At 36.1% G+C, this 20,574-nt stretch overlaps 1 protein-coding gene across 1 annotated transcript in view; it reads right to left on the bottom strand.

Annotated features, from left to right (window-relative positions):
• Positions 1-1,035: 1,035 nt before the first annotated feature.
• Positions 1,036-20,574, bottom strand: part of LOC128211551 (SMC5-SMC6 complex localization factor protein 2-like) — a 31,974-nt gene continuing 12,435 nt past the window's right edge. The window contains exons 4-20 of the mRNA XM_052916464.1: positions 20,027-20,135; positions 19,203-19,278; positions 18,190-18,270; positions 17,175-17,219; positions 16,569-16,629; positions 15,329-15,535; positions 13,120-13,215; positions 11,954-12,091; positions 11,163-11,214; positions 10,784-10,906; positions 10,094-10,171; positions 8,644-8,722; positions 7,753-7,938; positions 4,108-4,239; positions 3,511-3,588; positions 2,909-2,977; positions 1,036-1,925 (exon numbers count right to left, since the gene is read on the bottom strand). Of these exons, the coding sequence (XP_052772424.1) occupies positions 1,803-1,925; positions 2,909-2,977; positions 3,511-3,588; positions 4,108-4,239; positions 7,753-7,938; positions 8,644-8,722; positions 10,094-10,171; positions 10,784-10,906; positions 11,163-11,214; positions 11,954-12,091; positions 13,120-13,215; positions 15,329-15,535; positions 16,569-16,629; positions 17,175-17,219; positions 18,190-18,270; positions 19,203-19,278; positions 20,027-20,135 (1,733 nt within the window). The 3' untranslated portion in view covers positions 1,036-1,802. The remainder of the gene's footprint in view (positions 1,926-2,908; positions 2,978-3,510; positions 3,589-4,107; positions 4,240-7,752; positions 7,939-8,643; positions 8,723-10,093; positions 10,172-10,783; positions 10,907-11,162; positions 11,215-11,953; positions 12,092-13,119; positions 13,216-15,328; positions 15,536-16,568; positions 16,630-17,174; positions 17,220-18,189; positions 18,271-19,202; positions 19,279-20,026; positions 20,136-20,574) is intronic.

Raw genomic sequence — 20,574 nt, 5'->3', positions numbered from 1 at the left:
TTATTTAAAAAATTGGGCCATTAGTTTCGGACATATCATAATCTTCATGTTTAATCCTTTCCATTGCCATGGCAACCAGTGTTCTTTCTGAACTATAATATTTTTTTAACAATTTTGGAATTGAATTTAGGTAATGCAAGAACAAGACCATTTATATTATTAGTATTGATTAATGTGAAGTACAATTGCAGGCGAAAGGACATTATTGATGATGATAATGAGAACTAAGAGCTGTCACAGGAACATGACAAATGCCCCTGATGAGGCCTGTCAGACAGATAGCCTTTGTATATAATGCACCAGTCAATTTGAACCAGGCGCCCTACCCCCAGGTCCGCAGAATATCTGGAACTTTGACTTCCGGTCCAGTCAACCCCAGCCCTGTGGGGACAAATTGCTGATTAAATCCCTGCCAATTCCACCACACCCTGGGGACATCCTAGGTAAGGCCCATTCCCCGCTATTTTGGCCGCAAAAAACAACAACTTCGCATTCACTTGGTAATGCAGGGCCACCTGGAAGGTAAAAACACGGCCCATTTCCCAGACCTGGGAGGCCATGGTTACAATTGACTGGTGCATAAGCTCATTACATCAAATAGTTTTATTTTTTTATTTTATCACCACAATGCTCTGCTCTTTAATTCTGGGAAATATGATTGAATTTGAAGCTTAGATAAGAATTATTGATATAAAATCCATGTTGTGCAACAATGACCTTTTCAGTTGAAAGCATTAATTCCCTTGGTGAGGTACATTACTGTGAAGTTTGAAAGAATTACCATTCATAGTAAATTTGGTGAAGATTGGATAAAAAAAGAATCAACAAGGTAAATTTGTTCAATTTTGACAATGAATGGGCTTTATACCATCAGGCTTGTTATAAAATGGCCCAAGACATTATGTCAAAAACATTGTGACCGAGTTTAATAAAGTTTGGATGAAACTGGTCAAGTCAGAGAGCAGACAACTTTGGTTGAGTTGTTTCCATAATGAGCCCCATTTTTTAAGCAGGTGTAAAAAGGCAAACTAAATCAACATTTGAACATTGTTTCAACATAAAAATATTTCATTTGTAATGAATACATTTGATAAAGACAAAAATAACAAATGCTCTGATACATCACTAAGCTTAAAAACATTCTAACATTGCCAATCTGAAAATACATGATTAACAGTTATAACCTAAAATTGTCCAACACTTTAATCCTCTTATATACAAACATTTTCCAACATTTTTTAGCACTTTGTTCCTAACATTGTCCAACATTTTTATCCTAACATTCCCTTCCACAGTTTATACTAACACTGTTCAACACAGATTTTAACATTTTGCAGCACTTTGATTATAACATTGTTCAACACTTTGATCATAACATTGTCCACCACTATAATCATAATGTTGTCCAACACTAAGATCCTAGCATTCTCTAACACTGATTCTATCATTTCGCAACACTTTGATCGGAACATTTTCGAACACTTTGATCCTAACATTGTCAATTGGAAACTAACTGTAAGTCTTGGTCCTAGATTATTGTCATTAATTCACACAAAGTTTAAAATTAATTTATTCCATAAACACACTTTTTTGCTCTAAGAGTAATAAATATGTCTGGTATCAACATTTTTACATGAAAAAAATTTCATGTCAATTCAGAGCTTTCAAAGTGTTCAAAATTTAAAGGACCATAACTCTGTTAAAAATTATGGAAGTTTTTAAAATATATATGGATATGAGATTGCATTGACATGACCTTTAAAATCATATATATACAATATGATTATGTCACTCGCAATTTGTTACGTTGTTATTGCAACTCTTGGAATCTTGTTTGGAGTTTCATCATCCGAGTCTGTGTCCTGGGAATGCTCGACCTTTGTTATCTTTGTTTTCATTGGTGATGTGAATTCAAAAAGCTTCATCTGAAATGAGATTTGCATATCATTTTAAACTCAACATTTCTGAAGATTACAATATGTGATGAAACCCCTTGTAACTTAACCAAGCGCATCAAAAGATATTTTAATAACTCAGTACTGGCCTGTTTGTTCATATCATTAATATGAACAATATAGGTGGATGCCCTTTTTAAAAAAAAAAATAACGCATTATCATGTTTAACTAATTTGACTTTAATGATCAAAGCAAAAAATGGTTTGTGTATAGATATATATGGGATATTTTAGAGTTTTTTTATTTGGAGAATTGGTGGCCACTTAGTCATTAATACATATAAACAGTTACAAAGGCTAACATTTTTGTATATCTATACACAAATATTATGCTTTTTATCGTTTTGCTAAAAAAATTGGCATCAAGTTATACTCTGTGTCTTTAAATAATATATCATCTTTAACCAAAAATGTTTTTTTGTTTATGTATGCTTTTTTTGCTTATATAATCATAAAAACACTGTATTATGTGAAATAAGAAAACAACATTAAATCTAGAAAAGCGGTGTTCACTTACACAAAACTTTGCATAACAAAGTTGGGGATGCAACATAGTTGGGGATTTCACAACCAAACTGCGCAAAACCAAAGGTACAATATTTCCAACAATATCAAATATACAAGTACTCTGTTGGTACATGCATCAACAAAGTAGCTTTGTTGAAATGTTCTTGTTCCTCAAAAGTGCAAAGTACCTTTGTTGGTGCGCGCACCAACAAAGTACTTTTATATTTGATATTGTTGAAAATATTTCCCCAAAGTTTTGTGGATGTGAACAACGCTTTTCTAGATTTAATGTCATTTTTTTTAACTTCACATAATACTTTATTAAAGTTAAAACAGATTATACCTGGTGCATCTTGGACGGTTGAGTGGTGAAATTAAGGCATCAAATTTACTAGACACATATTTCAGGCATTATTTATAGATCTTATTTTGCCTCCTGAGTTTACCTGTTTGTGTTTCGTAGTTTGAATATCCAATGTCCACTTGCTGGTCAACCTGGCAATCATGTCCTTCACCTAAGGAAACATGTACAAGTTCAGTAATTGAACGGTAAAAAAACTAAAATGAAGTCTATTTATGTGATACAAAAATATCAACAATGTAAAATGAATTGCTAATAAATTATTTTTTTCTAAGTTGTTAACTATTTAGCTTAGTTCAACGCATCAGCGTGTCACATGTCAGAAGTGCGAAGGTCACAGAGATCTTGACAATTGATCAAATGACCATGATCAATGTGCGTACCAAGTTAAAAAAATCTTAAACTATCAATTGGAAACCAAAGTGTGACGCCCTTGCAGCGGAAGAGAGCGATGCAAACGATGAACACAGGTGACACAAACAACATAGATGTCATTTTTATCATCCTTTATTGGCACAAAAGCTAAGATGCCTAAACATCAGGACTATCTAACCACCATTGAACAAATAAATCCATGTGCCTGTGAACTAATTCCATGTGCAAGTAAACTAACTTTACGTGCGTGTAAACTAACTTCATGTGCGTATAAACAAACTCCATGTGGTGTAAACTAATTCTTAATCTTACCATTGTTCGATCCATGACACTGAGATCGTCTTTCACTCGCACCCGGCGTAACTTCTCCAGCAGCGACTTCAACTGCTCCTACAGACAGAAGATAGAGAAATATAACAAGAGTACAAGCAGATGCCAACAATCGTCTGTCTCTTTTTGTTCATGGAAAAGGGGCATAACTCAACATGTGCTAAAGCCAGAGTTATGGAACTTGCAACACATGTGAGTATTTTCGCTGGCAAGTTGTGCACCAAGTTTGATTTTAATATTTTAAACAATTTTTAGCTTATGGCCAAGTTGAAGATTTCCGTGCAGAGGACACCAAAGCTATCGCAATAACTCATTTTTTTATTTGAAAACAGATGAGCTAATCAAGATTATACGATGTCATAACATGGAATAGTCAATTAATATGACTTAACAATAGAATCAGGCTTTCTTGCACACCAGACAGTCATTTCCGGTGTATTTAGCCATACTGGAAATTCCGACTGGCACTCCCCGTGCCGGATGAGAAAGGTTTTTTCATCCAGATCGGAGACACATGATAGATATTTTTATTAATATTAGATAGTATCTAATAGCCAAAAAAAGTGACAAATTTCATACCCGCTCATGCGATGAAAGAGTGATGTTGGGTCCCACACAATTGTCAAGAATGGTGACAATACTGGACATCAGATATGGGTTAGACTCAAGTAGCTCCTTGAGGCAGTCAACAAAAGGCACCAAATCCTGGATCTAAAATAGTAATAGAAGTCAGGAAAGGTGACTATAGCTGGCTTGCTAGCTAGGTCAGGCAAGGTCACTTTTGCATACATGTGAACCTTTTGCAATGACAGAGGTAGATTAAGGTCTCAAAAGCGATAGTTTGGGTTCAAAAGCAGTAGAATTTCTAATTTCTTTATTTTTCAGTCAAAAACAATGATGGATACAATGTAAACAAGAAGTTGATATTTGTTACTATATTTAGATTTTCGGAAAATACGCATTAAATATGTCATGGTTAAAAGACTTGTCAAATGTCAGTGTTTTTGCTAAAAAACAGAAGTGTAAGAACAAGTTTATATTCAGAAGAGCTGCTAAAAAATCAAATTAAGACTGCCAAAACAGGTCGGAGTGTAAGTGCAGACGACTGCAGAATTGTGTATGTCAATTTTCCCGCCAACATGTCATAAAATTTTATACACTGTAGATAATTAGTAACACCTTGGAAATGTTGATTTCTTTGATGTTTTGACAGTTTTTTTAATGTCTTTGATATTTAAAAAAAGCTGATTAGTAGGATGCCAATTAACAAAGAATGCTAATTTAGTGGTCTTTTGTACCATCTCGGCCGAAGTGTGAAGTGATTTGAGAAGTGGTTTATTGCACCATGTTCAGACAGATTAATATGATATTTTAGCATGGTGAATAGAATTTTGAGGTTTTTAAAAGAAAAGTTAAGGCCAATTTGATATAATTTTGAGGTTTTTTAAAAGAGCTTTAAATAGCGGTAGTTTTAAACGGTAAAACGGTATGGCGTTAGAAGGGTCTCAAAAGCGGTATATTTTACCTACCGCCGGAAGAGTTCACATGTATGCTATTGGTCAGTTAAGGTCACTGACACAAAGATTAATGATGGCATTAGTACTGGAAATAATAAAGGGGTCAAGCCACAAATATTGTATATCTGAATATCAAAAATAAATCATTATTGGTCAGTTAATAACAGTCAAGGTCACTTCAGTCTAGTCAAGGTCACCTGACACAGCTGCCAAGGAAATAGAGTACAGGATGTCAGATAGACGTTGGTCTCCAATAGCTCTTTTAGAGGGTCTACAAAGGGCAGCACATACTGAATTTAAAATTACCAGATAAAAGTTAAAGTTCAAGTCCTTGATGTGAAATCACAAAGATATCATCTGTGAAGGTTTCCGTACAGTTAAGGTACGTTATAACTAAATGGCATGTGTCAGGATGTGGTCGCTATGCACTAGGATATGGTCCAGGATGCACTCTCTATATTTTAGAGATTGAGAATGCTACTTCAGATTGAAATTTTGTTCAAGTCTAAGAAATGCAAATAATTTATAGTTGTTATACTTTGAATTCAGTCAAATGCCTTCAATAGGATAGAAAACAATCATGAATATCTCCATCATCAGCAACCACAGTTCTTTCTTCCGTTACACTTCATATATACTGTGTTAAAATTGATTAACAAAATCATGTTTTAATGAATATGCTTGAGGCAGGGGAGACAACTATTCTTCCAACGAAATCGCATGGTACTATTAAATACTCTTCAATAACCCTGTATTGTCAGTTGTTGCCACAGGCAAGTGGTCTAGGCAGTTGTTCTAAAATTTGAAGTGATAAGGTGGGCGGAGTTCAATTTGAGCTTTTGCCAGAGTTCTTTATCTATGGTTATCTACGGGAAAACATTAGTATGAGTGTCTTACATGTACATATTGAAACTCCCTCATTAATTATTCATGATTATGAGATTTTCCTCGCTCAATCGCCACAGAGAATCATAGCGCAGTAGTGTATCGGGGTTTCCGACGATGGAATATCTCAAGAGATTAAATACGAGAGTCAGTCGTAAAGTTCCCGTACTGTCCTAATAAAATTCGCATTTTTTATTCAATTGTTTAAATACTCAGTGATAATAAAATATGACACGTTATATTCAGGTTACCAAAAACTTACACATTTTTGATGGATAAAAACATATTTTTTATTTAAATTTATTAATGTTGTTAAGGTGTTACAGAGCAGTTTGAAATCTTACATACTTAGAAACAAAATCAAAATATAAATGTATTTTCTCTCGAATCATTAAAATTTTGCGTGTTAACTGCACCAGAATTTTAGAACTTATGGCCTGAGGCAACATAGGTTCCTTGAAATATAAATGATGCCTTACTTCAAAGTGAGTAAAGGAAAGTTATGTTGATCATATACGTGAAATGCTAGTAACGGTATTTTTTCCAGTCTGAAGTTTGCATTTCTACATTGAAATACATAGGGAAAAAAATTAGTATTTTGTAATCATAAACCGGGCACGTTTTATGATCATTGATGTATCCTACTGTATCCTCTGTAAGTATACACAACTGGGGTGGGATGAATGGGTGGGATGTACAAGAACTACTTGAACATGCAGACATAGGATAGTCACAAGAAAGGGACCTACCTCCAGATGACTGAGATCATCATCTGTGAAAGTCTCTGCAGATACATGCCCCTGGGGGTGGGGCAAGTGATTCTAAACTATACAGACATAGGATAGTGACAAGTAAGGGACCTACCTCCAGTTCACTTCGAGCATCATCTGTGAAGGTCTCTACACTATCAAGCAAGGTGTGGATCATGATGTACCCCACCAGCCTCGGTAGATACACGCCCCTGGGGTGGGGCAAGCGATTCTAAACCATACAGACAAAAGAGAGTCACTTGTAAGGGACCTACCCCAGTAGACTGAGGTCATCATCTGTGAAGGTGTCTGCGCTATCAAGCAGGGCGTGTATCATAATATACCCGACCAGCCTCAGTAGATACATGCTCCTGGGTGTGGGGCAAGCTATTCTGAACCATACAGACATAGAAAAGTCACAAGTAAGAGACCTACCTCAAACTGACTGAGATCATCATCTTTGAAGGTGTCTGCGCTATCAAGCAGGGCGTGTATCATAATATTCCCCACCAGCCTCTGTAGATACACGCTCCTGGGTGTGGGGCAAGCTATTCTGAACCATACAGACATAGAAAAGTCACAAGTAAGAGACCTACCTCAAACTGACTGAGATCATCATCTGTGAAGGTGTCTGCGCTATCAAGCAGGGTGTGTATCATAATATACCCCACCAGCCTCTGTAGATACACGCTCCTGGGTGTGGGGCAAGCTATTCTGAACCATACAGACATAGAAAAGTCACAAGTAAGAGACCTACCTCAAACTGACTGAGATCATCATCTGTGAAGGTGTCTGCGCTATCAAGCAGGGCGTGTATCATGATGTACCCCACCAGCCTCTGTAGATACACGCTCCTGGGTGGGGCAAGTGATTCTAAACCATACAGACATAGAAAAGTAACAAGGGACCAACCTCCAGTTGACTGAGATCATCATCTGTGAAGGTCTCTGTGCTATCAAGCAGGGCGTGTATCATACTGTACCCAACCAGCCTCTGTAGATGCACGCCCCTGGGGGTGGGGCAAGTGATTCTAAACCATACAGACATAGGATAGTCAGTTGTAAGGGACCTACCTCCAGACAACTAAGGTCATCATCTGTGAAGGTATCTGCACTATCAAGCAGGGTGTGTATCATTAAGTACCCCACCCGCCTCTGTAGATATACGCCCGTGGGGGTCGGGGGAATCAGATGTATGGTGTGTGCTTTGTCATGGTGATGGGAACAGAGATTAGCCAGCATGCGACACACTGTTAACCTCTGAAAGATAACGAACAAGACAGTAGTTAACAAAAGTAATCAAGAGTTAATAGCAATATCTTAAACGTTTTCCTAATGGTTTAACCACTTATAAATCAAGGAGAGAAAACAAAAAGCTTCTATCTGCATCATTATTCAATTTCACTTTAAGCGTTTCTGCCTTCACCCTTGGAAATGTACATCTAACTACTGAAGGATTTATATTGAATATTATTAAATGGATGCTCTTATAAACAATTTGTAGTACCATATTACAAATGGGGATGGGTTAAAAAATATATACATTGGTTACTGAAGTTTTAGAGATACTCTTATCAAAAATAGTCCACATCAGAAAAATACCTTATCAAAGTAGTTCTTTACTCTGTGGATTTAATACAGGCCATTTACCACCTTTGTCCCAATAGATGTGAAAGTGTAAAATTAAACCCCCTGGCACTAATTATGAAATAAACATTTGTTGCTAACAATATTAGTTTTGCGTAACCTACCACGCACAACAGGGTAGTGAGTTATATGAAATACATCAGCAGTTGTGCTGGCAACTGTATGGTGGCGGATTCAGTGATATTAAGTGGAATTATTGCATATTGACAAATTATCAGTAACATAAAGCATAGTTCAAGTCCCAGAATCAGACAAATAACAACAAAAAGCCCCCTTCAGTAGTGACAAGTGCATCTTCAAGGATAACTATGGTTTTACCTCTATTCTCCAGGCTTGGTCAGTGTAGTTTTGGATCACTTGTGTAATACACTCCTGAAACTCTCCAAACAAGCTCATGCTGAAATATTAACAAGCATTTTCAGTGAAAAGATATCCCCCGCCAATGATGGCTTGTTTGTGCTTGATGGCTTGTTTGTGCTTGAAGGTTAAAAAAAATCTCAGAAAGAATAAGATAAGAACATTGGTTTTACTGAGAAACGGCTGCAAACAATGATTTTTTAATAAATCAAGGGCAATAATTCTAAGGAAAATTGACCAATCCAAAAGAAAAATAGACAGGCATCATCACAGTATGTTGGTTCTTATTTATTCCAAGTGTCATGAAATTCTACCAGCTAGTTGCATAGAAAAGGCTGCAAACATGGATCTTTTAATAAATCAAGGGCAAATAACTCATATAGAAATTACACAATCCAAAATATAAATAAACAGGCATCATCGCAGTATGTTGGTTCATATTTATTTCAAGTTTCAAGAATTTCTACCAACTAGTTACTGAGAAATGGCTGTAAATGAGAGTTTTTCAAAAAATCAAGGGCAATAACTCTAAGTACAATTGACCAATCAAATTTTATTTTGGACGGGCATCATTCCAGTATAGTGGCTCATATTTATTTTAAGTTTCATGAAATTATACCGGCTAGTTACTGAGAAAACGCAGGTGATGGACAGACAGACGGAAGGAATGACGGACGGAAAGAAAGACGGACGGACGGACAACGCCATTTCAATATCCCCCTCCCTTTTTCATAGGGGGGGGATAACAACAGAACAGTATATTAATCAAAGCCAAAACTCAGGCTAAAATACAAACAATAGAACTTTCCATTTAGCCTTTAACTCTGAACAATAGATTTAGCCTTGAGCTCTGAACAATAGTTTTAGCCTTGAACTCTGAACAATATATTTAGCCTTGAACTCTGAACAATAGTTTTAGCCTTGAACTCTGAACAATAGATTTAGCCTTGAACTCTGAACAATAATTTTAGCCTTAAACTCTGACTAATAGATTTAACCCCAAATTCAATTCAGATAGATGCAACCTCATTTTCAGACCAACAGATTTAATCCCAAACTTATGCTATGGGTTTCCCATATTGCTGACACATAAAAGGAGTACTTACAGAAAAATTTAAAGTTCATATTAATCAATGAAGTATGAAATTATCATTTGTCTGTGTAGGCAAAAAAAGGGCAGGCAGAAATTTGTCCATATCCATATAACATTATTTTGTTGGTCAAAATAAAAGACAATTTTTCTATTAAAAGACTTAAGGTCTGAAAACTTTGATTATTGTAGAGACCAAGTTTCAATTTCAAGCTAGTACACATAACAGCAGTACAATACAATAGTACCACACATAACAGCAGTACAATAGTATGGTTTGTACCAGGTATGCCAATTCACAAAACAAGAACTAAAGCTTACTTTTTCAGATTCTGATCGAGAGATGCCTTGTACAGCATGTAGAGTATAGTATTCAGCTCAGTTCCACTGTATACCCCACTGAAAAGATAAATATTACACTGGGAACTACAGGGGCAAGCAGAGCACCCAATGTCCAGTTTTCAGCATTATTTTCTTCCTTGTAACTCCTTACTAGGAATGTAATTGAACTGGCAGCTGAAGGGAGAATCCATTTTGTTGAATAGTTTGAGGCATGGGCTTCAGAAACATATTAATTTTGTACTTTTAGTAGTCACTTTGAAGTCACTCTTGACTTAAAATTTGAAGCAAACTGGAGTGTCAACACTAACAACAACTAAAGTAGAAACCTAAAGCAACTTTCCATCAGTAAAAATACAATATATACAGTCATTATTTTATTTTAGTTCCTGGAGCCATACGATGCATGGAAATCAGCGGACACTCATCCCTGATCACATTATGACCATCACCACCTTTGACCTAATTTTAAGGCTGGGGGAAATAATGTTCCCCATAAAATAAATGAAATCTATAGCTCTAATTATGATCTGTTGTACAATGAATGTGTTATCACTTTCAATAAACAAATATTTAGTAACCCCTTACATACAGACCATTATTTCTCACTTTGCAGAAACACTTTTCCGCATGAATATTATTATCGAAATAATTAACTCCGAAACTACTTACGAATTGTTGTACAATGCATGGGTAAGGACTTTTAACACAAGAGTCATGTTTAGTTCCTTGTATCCTTGTGCATCATGACCTTGAACCGAGGGTTCGTACTCAGGCTGCTGGAAATAGGTCTCTCTGAAAGAAAATAAATTTGTTACATTTACGAAAGATTTTGGCATAAATGCATTTTTGCAGGCATGCACAGATGTTTGTGCCCTTGAACAAGTGTATTATACCAAAAGCTTTATGTATACAAATGTGAATATCTTCTATGGTTTTTGTGGTATGGGCAAAGTTGTAGTTTTTTCACAACAATGCTGAATATGCTGACGACAATACCTCAACTAATGTTATTCTAAAACAGTCAAGCTAAAAAGTTCCCTGGCATTACCTAAGAGACTCTGTTATTGCACTAGATGGCAGCAGAACACTCTCCTGTCCTCCTGTAAAAACAAAAACATCATGATGAAAAAAATAAATAGCGTAAATATGAATAAGTTTATTTAATAAAGCGCTGAACTCCTATTAGTTGAATATATCACGTTGGACTACTGTTTAAACTTTCAAAGTAGGCTATATAGGTCAATATGTTGGTCAGAAATTCCGTCATTGAAGGAGATGGAGGCGGGGAAGGAGGAAGGCTAGCAGATGTTAAGTTTCTCCTGTCAATCAGATAGGGAGTTATATATGATAGTAGAAACCATTCTGCAGACCAGGATGAAGAATAAGGACTTCTTATCAAAGCATCTTGCCAAATTTCAGGAACAATGAGACAATGTCTTGTGAATTCGGCGCTCAGTTTTTCCTCTATCAGCCTTTTCTGTAATGTCGTCTAGGATCAATTTAGAGCAACCAGTCTGCAGTATGAAGACTTCTAATTCAAGTATCTAACCAAAGTTCAGGAACACTGACACAATGTCCTGTAGACTGGGAAGCCCACATTGTTTCCTCTTTATCAGCCTGTGACTTGAGGATGTATAGGATCAAATTACAGCAACCAGTCTGCAGAATGAAGACTTCTCATTAAAGTATCTTACCAAAGGTCAAGAACACTGACACAATGTCTTGTAGACTGGGAGCCCACATTGTTTCCACTTTATCAGCCTGTGACTTGAGGATGTATAGGATTAAATTACAGCAACCAGTCTGCAGAAATGAAGTCTACTTATCAAAGTATCTTACCAAAGTTCAGGAACACTGACACAATGTCTGGTAGACTGGGAGCCCACATAGTTTCCTCTTTATCGGCCTGCGACTTAAGGATGTCTAGGATCAAATTACAGCAACCAGTCTGTAGAATGTACTCTTTCTGAACTGACACTGAAAAATATTTGTTAAAGGTCTTTTTATTCATTATAAGTTAAAACAACCAGTCTGTAGAATGTACTCTTTCTGAACTGACACTGAAAAATATTTGTTAAAGGTCTTTTTATTCATTATAAGTTAAAAAACTTAATTATATAAAAGGTAAATAATCTTGGAAGGAATAAAGATTCATGCTATTTACAAAAAATCTGGTTCAAACTCAATAATTTCAAAATTAAGTATACTGCTGCCTTAGAAATTTGTCGGTTATATGACACTATGAGGGCTTTTTCTGCCCATTTTGGGAAAAATTTGGCGTTGTGAAAATGCCGAAATTGGGAAATTTTACAGTTAAAAGAAAAAGCTGTCTAGCCTCCTGCGAATTAGGAAATGATTTAATATTAGTTTTATTTCCCTTTAAAAGACCCCAAAAATATCAATCCTTGGAGTGTAAATATCTATTGCAATAAATCATGACAGATAATATTTCATACTGATCTGATCATCTCTGAATGTGATGAAAATCAATGATTTCCGAGTTCAATTATAAAAAAAACTTTACATCACATAGTTTATTAGGATGTTGAAAATGAACCAGTACAGGTAAAAAGACTTTTAAAAAAATATTTTTTTTGTTTTTGTTTTTTAATTGGGATTTTTTTTCTGAAGATTGGGAAAAATATCTTATATTTTGCTTTGGGAATGGGTCGGATAGTCGGACCCGTGAGTACTATAGAAAAAGCCCGGACTCTTAACAACCGGTAATACATGCTGCATGTATTACCAGTTGTTAAGAGTCCGGGCTTTTTCTATAGCATGATGCATATATGTATTAGAGGTGTCCCAGTAAATCGTAGAACTTGTTTATATTTTCTGACAAAACAACACACTGAAACTTACAAGATGATCATGATTGAAGGATTTGAGCATGAGGGTTTTTGAGTTACAGTAATAAAAAATTTACACAGACTTTATGTAAATACACATACATTTGTTTAAAAAAAAACATGGATGATCATAACTTGGTATTAACAATCACTCACTGAGGAAAAAGAGCCACCTTAGTAGCTCATTCTTGCACGGAATTTTATCAAACTTGAGCTGGATGATCCCACTGAAGAGAATCGTCTTTAGTTGCCCTGAAATAAAATAATGTATAAAAAAGACTGCTGTAGAGCAGGTAGTTAATAATTATTTGCAAAATGTGATTTATGACACAGAAGTTAAATATAGCATTATTTAAAACATTAAGCTCTGTGCAATTTGAATTTCAAGCCCCATTTTCGTGTCTAATGCAAACAGACGGTTCTCAAAATATCATGTTATTGGATTTTTCAATTAGAGTATAAAAATAAAAGACAATCATAGCAAAAACAAGAGCCCCACAGAGTCAACGCCAATGCTTGTCTTTTGTTATCTTTGATTGAAATAGGGCTATTACTGGACATATGATTAAAGTCAGAGTTATTGGCCATTGATTTATCTTCTCTGGCAACATGTGTTTCAATGATGCTGAAGACAACAGTACCAAGTATATGACCAGAAACGATGCTGAAGACAATAGTACCAAGTATATGACAAGAAACGATGCTGAAGACAACAGTACCAAGTATATGACAAGAAACGATGCTGAAGACAACAACACCAAGAATATGACAAGAACCAATGCTGAAGACAACAAGAACAAGTATATGACAAGAAACGATGCTGAAGACAACAACACCAAGTATATGACAAGAAACGATGCTGAAGACAACAGTACCAAGTATATGACAAGAAACAATGCTGAAGACAAAATATATGACAAGAAACGATGCTGAAGACAACAGTACCAAGTATATCACAAGAAACAATGCTGAAGACAAAATATATGACAAGAAACGATGCTGAAGACAACAACACCAAGTATATGACAAGAAACAAAGCTGAAGACAAAATATATGACAAGAAACGATGCTGAAGACAACAAGAACAAGTATATAAAAAGAAACAATGCTGAAGACAACAACACCAAGTATATGACAAGAAACGATGCTGAAGACAACAACACCAAGTATGTGACAAGAAACGATGCTGAAGACAACAAGAACAAGTATATGACAAGAAACGAAGCTGAAGACAACAAGAACAAGTATATGACAAGAAACGATGCTGAAGACAACAATACCAAGTATGTGACAAGAAACAAAGCTGAAGACAACAATACCAAGTATATGACAAGAAACGATGCTGAAGACAACAACACCAAGTATATGACAAGAAATGATGCTGAAGACAACAATACCAAGTATGTGACAAGAAACAAAGCTGAAGACAACAACACCAAGTATATGACAAGAAACGATGCTGAAGACAACAACACCAAGTATATGACAAGAAACGATGCTGAAGACAACAACACCAAGTATATGACAAGAAACGATGCTGAAGACAACAACACCAAGTATATGACAAGAAACGATGCTGAAGACAACAAGAACAAGTATATGACAAGAAACGATGCTGAAGACAACAAGAACAAGTATATGACAAGAAACGATGCTGAAGACAACAAGAACAAGTATATGACAAGAAACGAAGCTGAAGACAACAAGAACAAGTATATGACAAGAAACGATGCTGAAGACAACAACACCAAGTATATGACAAGAAACGAAGCTGAAGACAACAACACCAAGTATATGATAAGAAACGATGCTGAAGACAACGGTACCAAGTATATGACAAGAAACGATGCTGAAGACAACAACAACAAGTATATGACAAGAAACGATGCTGACCTTGCTATAATACATATGTTTTCATACAACAATGTACAATACAATGTATTCCAATGGTCAACATTAGTTTTGCATGAAGCAAACAATTCCAGAGACAACAACACCAAGGTTATGACAATACCTTGATTTTCATTCTTCGGCAGATAATGTGAAAAAACAACAATCAGGCCTAAAAAATACTTCTGGTTTGGATTACCCGACCTTACCTACAAAACAAAAGCTGACCCTACTGTTTTTGTAGTTCATGGGTTTCTTTTTGTGTTTTAATATGTAGTTTAAAAAGCATTATACAAAAGATTGTCCCATTCGCCAATGATGACAATAACTTTCTAACATAAAGCCTAAAAAAATCCTACCCGCCCTACCTGTTTCTGGACATGACAACCACACAAATTATTTGTTTGTTCCTAATTATAATTAAAATATCAAAAGCCAAATCTTTTAGCATTGTCATAACTCGTATGTTTATCACCTGTGGTAACACTATTCAGCATCTTCTCAATGTTTAATCCTTCCTTGACCTTGAATCCACAATGTGAAGGTCGAAGATCAGGGCCAAATCTGCACAGGTACTGGCCCCTGTGGAAAACGTCCAGCCCAGGTCGGTATGACCTGATTTTAGACTCATGCACATCATAATGCTGAAGCAATTTTGCATGCTCTTCTGGTAAAGGTGACTCTGCAAACATGAACAGAAGGTAAGGTTATACTAATTTCTTTAAGCTTCAATGTGACAAAATGCGGACATCCATCTTGAGAAGTTACCCTGATCGGGCCGCAACCTCTCCGATAAGAGAGGGACACCTATACCACAAGATGACTCCCTTCCTCAGAAAGGTAATTGTATTAATCAAATCATAAAAGCTAATTAATTTCATGAAATGAAGAGTTTCGCAAGGTAAAAAAGATAAGGAAATCTATTATTTTTGCCATAGCCATGAGACTTTTTATGCAAATGAGTACTGTAGCTATTTATATATATGCCGTTCATGTGATTACCTTAAACAATAGCTGGATTATGGCCAAAATTACAAATATATTACAGTTTAAATGAAGCAATCAAGATGAAAATGACAAATTAAAGTGAAAACAACTTGACATTTCTTAAACAAACACTATGCCCCTAGAGCGCCATTTTGTCAAAAACATGTAGAAGACTGAATAAAGGTGTTTTGTGACAAAATGCATTGATTCCTAAGGGTTGAAGACATTTTCATGAAAGTGAGGACCTTGACCTTTGATATACTGACCCTTGACTTTCCAAATTGGGGTCATCTACCGTTCAATGCAAACTACCATGATGTTTTAGGTAAAGGTCAACAGACTTATGAAAACTTATGTCCGCACAATAACTGGAGCATAGTGATGTAGGACCATGAAACTTCAGTGATAGATTGCTGTTTACTAGTAGATAGCCCCTATCATATTTTACTTCAGTGGGTCAAAGGTCAAGGACAGTCTAAGGGATTTAGGATGCAGTAATTCAAAGGCTGCGATTTTTAAACTATTTTTTTGACAACAGTTAATATAATTTTTTTGCAACAGTTAATAATCAATGACTTTTTTCTCAACACACCTTTATTTAACATTCCCCATTTTTTCTGACAGAGTGGGGCTCAGGGGGCATAATGGTTGACAAAAATTTGTATTTAAAAGGGGGCATTAATAAAAAAAGACAAGATTTTTTGAATGAACAAAGCAGTATATTTTACCAGTAACTTCCACTATAGGTTTTTCCAGTATTCTTGCAAATCCCCCTTTCTGAATGTCATCCTGGAATTTTATTAAGGTACATATAAACATGCTTGATTCCGGCCAAATGTAAATAAATCTGCACACGCAAGTTCTTCGTACATTTAAAGACTCCTAGATTTTCTAAACCAACATTCTTGATCATAAGAACACAAAAGATATTGTTTGATATAAAAGAAAAAAGTGGCATTCAAGACGGAGACTTTCTAAAGAAAAGTTGTTGAAATGTTAAATGGTGAATTTCAATTTGTAAGATTTAACACTTAGTTTAAACTTATTTATTTTACGATTGTGAATTAAGTTATTACAACATTACATAAATCACTCTCGTTGGCACAATTTTGCGCAAGAGTGTGGTATGTGTTGTGGGGAAACCTGAGTACCCGGAGGAAACCTACTTGTCCAGCTTGGTGACTACAAACCAAACTCACATGCGCCCAGGCCAGGAATTGAACCCGGGTCGCCTAGGTAGGAAGCGAGTGTGCTTACCACTGCGCTAACCTGACAACCGATTGAATTCTTGACTTTGCAAAGCAAAAATATGTGTGAGTGCATGTAAATCCTACCTTAAGCTCCTGTTCTATTATACACATCTCTTTTTCAACCTCCACCTGAAGCCATGAACATAAATGTGTGTAATGAAAACAAAAATGCCGCCTAGCGAATGCTCACGCCCGTTTGTGGTTGTTTTTCACTTTGACAAGGGGCATAACTCCACAAGTATTGAAGTTAGAGTTATGTGCCTTGTTATGCCTGATATGATCCTCTGGCAACATGTGTACCAAGTTTCATTTTGCCTGCTTACTATTCTGACAATGCAAATGAAACCAGGGCTATGACAAGGCGAAAACTAATGGACTAATCATACACAATAAAATAAGAAATGAAATCTAGAAGCACTGCAATCAATTCTTACTCAATTTTTTTTTGGGGGGGAAAACATTTTTATATTTATAGTTACAGTGACCTTGAACTTGACCCAACCACCCTCTAAAGCAATCCCAAGCTAGCTCTTCACATAAGTTACCTACACACCAACTTTTATCACTATCAATCAATTCTTACTCAAATTATTGGGGGAAAACCATTTTTAATTTCTAGTAACAGTGACTTTGAACTTCACCCAACCTCTCTCAAAAGCCATCCCAAGCAAGCTTCCTAAACACCAACTTTCATTAATACCCAGCAATGCTAGCTAGAGTTATCCACCACACCCATCTCACATGAACTCCAACCTATACAGGAATGATGTTATTCACATTTATCAAGTATTGGGAACCTGAGGTCGTGTTCTACAAATATTTAGACTTGGCAACACTCTTTATAGCCAACAACAGAAAATGCTGAAAGCAGAGTAGCAAACTACTATTTTGAATATTCATATCTATAGTTTTTATCTTTGTGTGATAATACTGAACTTTTTATTTTTATTTGATTGTCAAAATGTTAAAAGCAATTAAAGGCCTTAAATACAATACATATCCTTTTCTATATTTTTTGGTTATTCTACAGGCCCTTGTGGCTTAAAGTTTGAAACCAGCTCTGAGGATTGACTGGAAACTTTGTAATCAGATCACTTACATGTTCTCTGTGAGCATCTAGGAGTGAGTCAAGGTTGTAACCCGTCTGCTTCGGCACCGGAGACTCTCTATCCAAGTATGGCTGAAACATAAGAGTAAATTACAGCAGAAGTTCCAAACAAACAGTTGGAAAATATGACACTTGAGTTGAGACTATTCTGGCAGGATTGAAGAAGGAAAATGGCTGTGACCTCAATACCACTTGAGTTGAGACTATCTTGTCTGGATTTACGGAGGGAAATGGCTGTAACCTCTATACCACTTGAATTGAGACTATCCTGTCTGGATTTAAGGAGGAAAATGGCTGTAACCTCTATACCCCTTGAGTTGAGACTATCTTGTCTGGATTTAAGGAGGAACTCAATACCACTTGAGTTGACATTATTCTTGCTGGATTTAAGGTGACAATGGCTGTTACCTCTATACCACTGGAGTTGAGACTATACTGGCTGGATTGAAGGACTTAAATAGCTGTTCCTCAATACAGCTTGAGTTGAGACTATCCTGGCTGGATTTAAGGAGGAAAACAGCTGTTACCTTAATACCACTTGAGTTGAGACTATCCTGGCTGGATTTAAGGAGGGAAACAGCTGTTACCTTAATACCACTTGAGTTGAGACTATCCTGACTGGATGTAAGGAGGAAAATGGCTGTTACCTCAGAACTACTTGAGTTGAGACTATCTGGCTGGTTTTAAGGAGGGAAATAGCTATCACCTCAATACTACTTGAGTTGAGACTCTACTGGCTGGATTTAAGGAGGAAAATGGCTGTTACCTCAATACCACTGGAGTTGAGACTCTACTGGCTGGATTTAAGGAGGGTAATGGCTGTTACCTCAATACCACTGGAGTTGAGACTATCCTGACTGGACTTAAGGAGGGAAATGGCTGTTACCTCAGTACCACTTGAGTTGAGACTCTACTGGCTGGATTTAAGGAGAAAATGGCTATTACCTCAATACCACTGGAGTTGAGACTCTACTGGCTGGATTTAAGGAGAAAATGGCTATTACCTCAATACCACTAGAGTTGAGACCATCCTGGCTGGATTTAAAGAGCTTCGTGGGTGTGGCAGGTAATGGGCGGGAACTGAAAACAGGTAACTTGATATAAGTTTCATCAAAACATGGATGTAATATATTTAAATATTGTTAGTGGTCTACTTTTAAGACACTCAAACAGCCTTGGCCCTGAAACAAAGTCTTCCAAGAGGGATGTTAAACAGGGGTATTGTGTGCTAGTGTAGTACGAGGGAGCAAATTTAAGGACTAGGGGGTAGCTCTAGCCAGGATTATATCGTGTCAGTGCACCATGCCCCACAACGCAGGCTTACGCTATAATAATAGATAATTCAAGGGTGCAAGTGAAACTCCCCCCCCCCCCTCTCCCTCAAAAAACAAAGATGGGATTTTGAGACATGGACAATGCTTTCCTTAACTCTAAACTAAAAAATAAACATGATCATTCTGTTCCAACGAAAAGCATTCAATCTGTGCCATTAAAAAGCTCCAGCCAGGGTTGCTAACGTCATGCATACATAATAAATCCATACCCTATTGCATACAATGACAAGTGCTATGTTATATTGTTTACATTAATAAATGGTGGAATTATTACCTCCTGCCCACAAATTTTAAGAACAGGCCTCATATAAATTTAATATCTTACTTAAAACATTGTGTTAAAAAAACTAAGTATTTTAACCTTTTATTTCTAAGAATTAGTACAAAAGACAGTTCCATGTTTATATTTAAACCTAAACAAACTTTTCTTTAAAACACTAAATAAAAACTAAAAACCAGAAGAAACTTAAATTCTATTACTCTGTGATACTTACATAATCTCGTCTACAGATTTCAAGAATGCTGGTGCTGTCTGCAATAAATCATCATCGTCGTCGTCATCATCATCATCATAGTCACCATCACTCATACCAAGAAAGGACTCTGAAATGATAATTGTTAGTGTTTTGAATTCATAAGAAAATAATTTCAATCAAATTCTAATTGATACATTTTTGTACCTCACATATAAATACTTTTGTTTTTACGCTCCTGTTCTGGCCTTAGTAGGGATGAGAGACAGATTCGGATTTGAATATTTGCAAACCTTCCGACAAAGCAATACTTCCATTTTGTAAATAACTGGTAAAGTGTGCACTGGTTAGTTGAAAGAAATTTGCGCCAACACAAGTGAGCAAAAATAAAGTTAATAACTTTGGTAAAGTGTGCACTGGTTAGTTGAAAGAAATTTGCGCCAACACAAGTGAGCAAAAATAAAGTTAATAACTTTGTTAATGCCCTAGTTGTTAACTTGGAATTTCTTTCTGCTCAGGGAGGTATGTGGCTACACTAGTCTTGTAATCTGCAGAATGTCTAACAACAA

This window comes from Mya arenaria, chromosome 12 (genome assembly GCF_026914265.1).
Source record: "Mya arenaria isolate MELC-2E11 chromosome 12, ASM2691426v1".
NCBI lineage: Eukaryota > Metazoa > Mollusca > Bivalvia > Myida > Myidae > Mya > Mya arenaria.
This window is presented reverse-complemented; position numbering and strand designations above follow the sequence as displayed.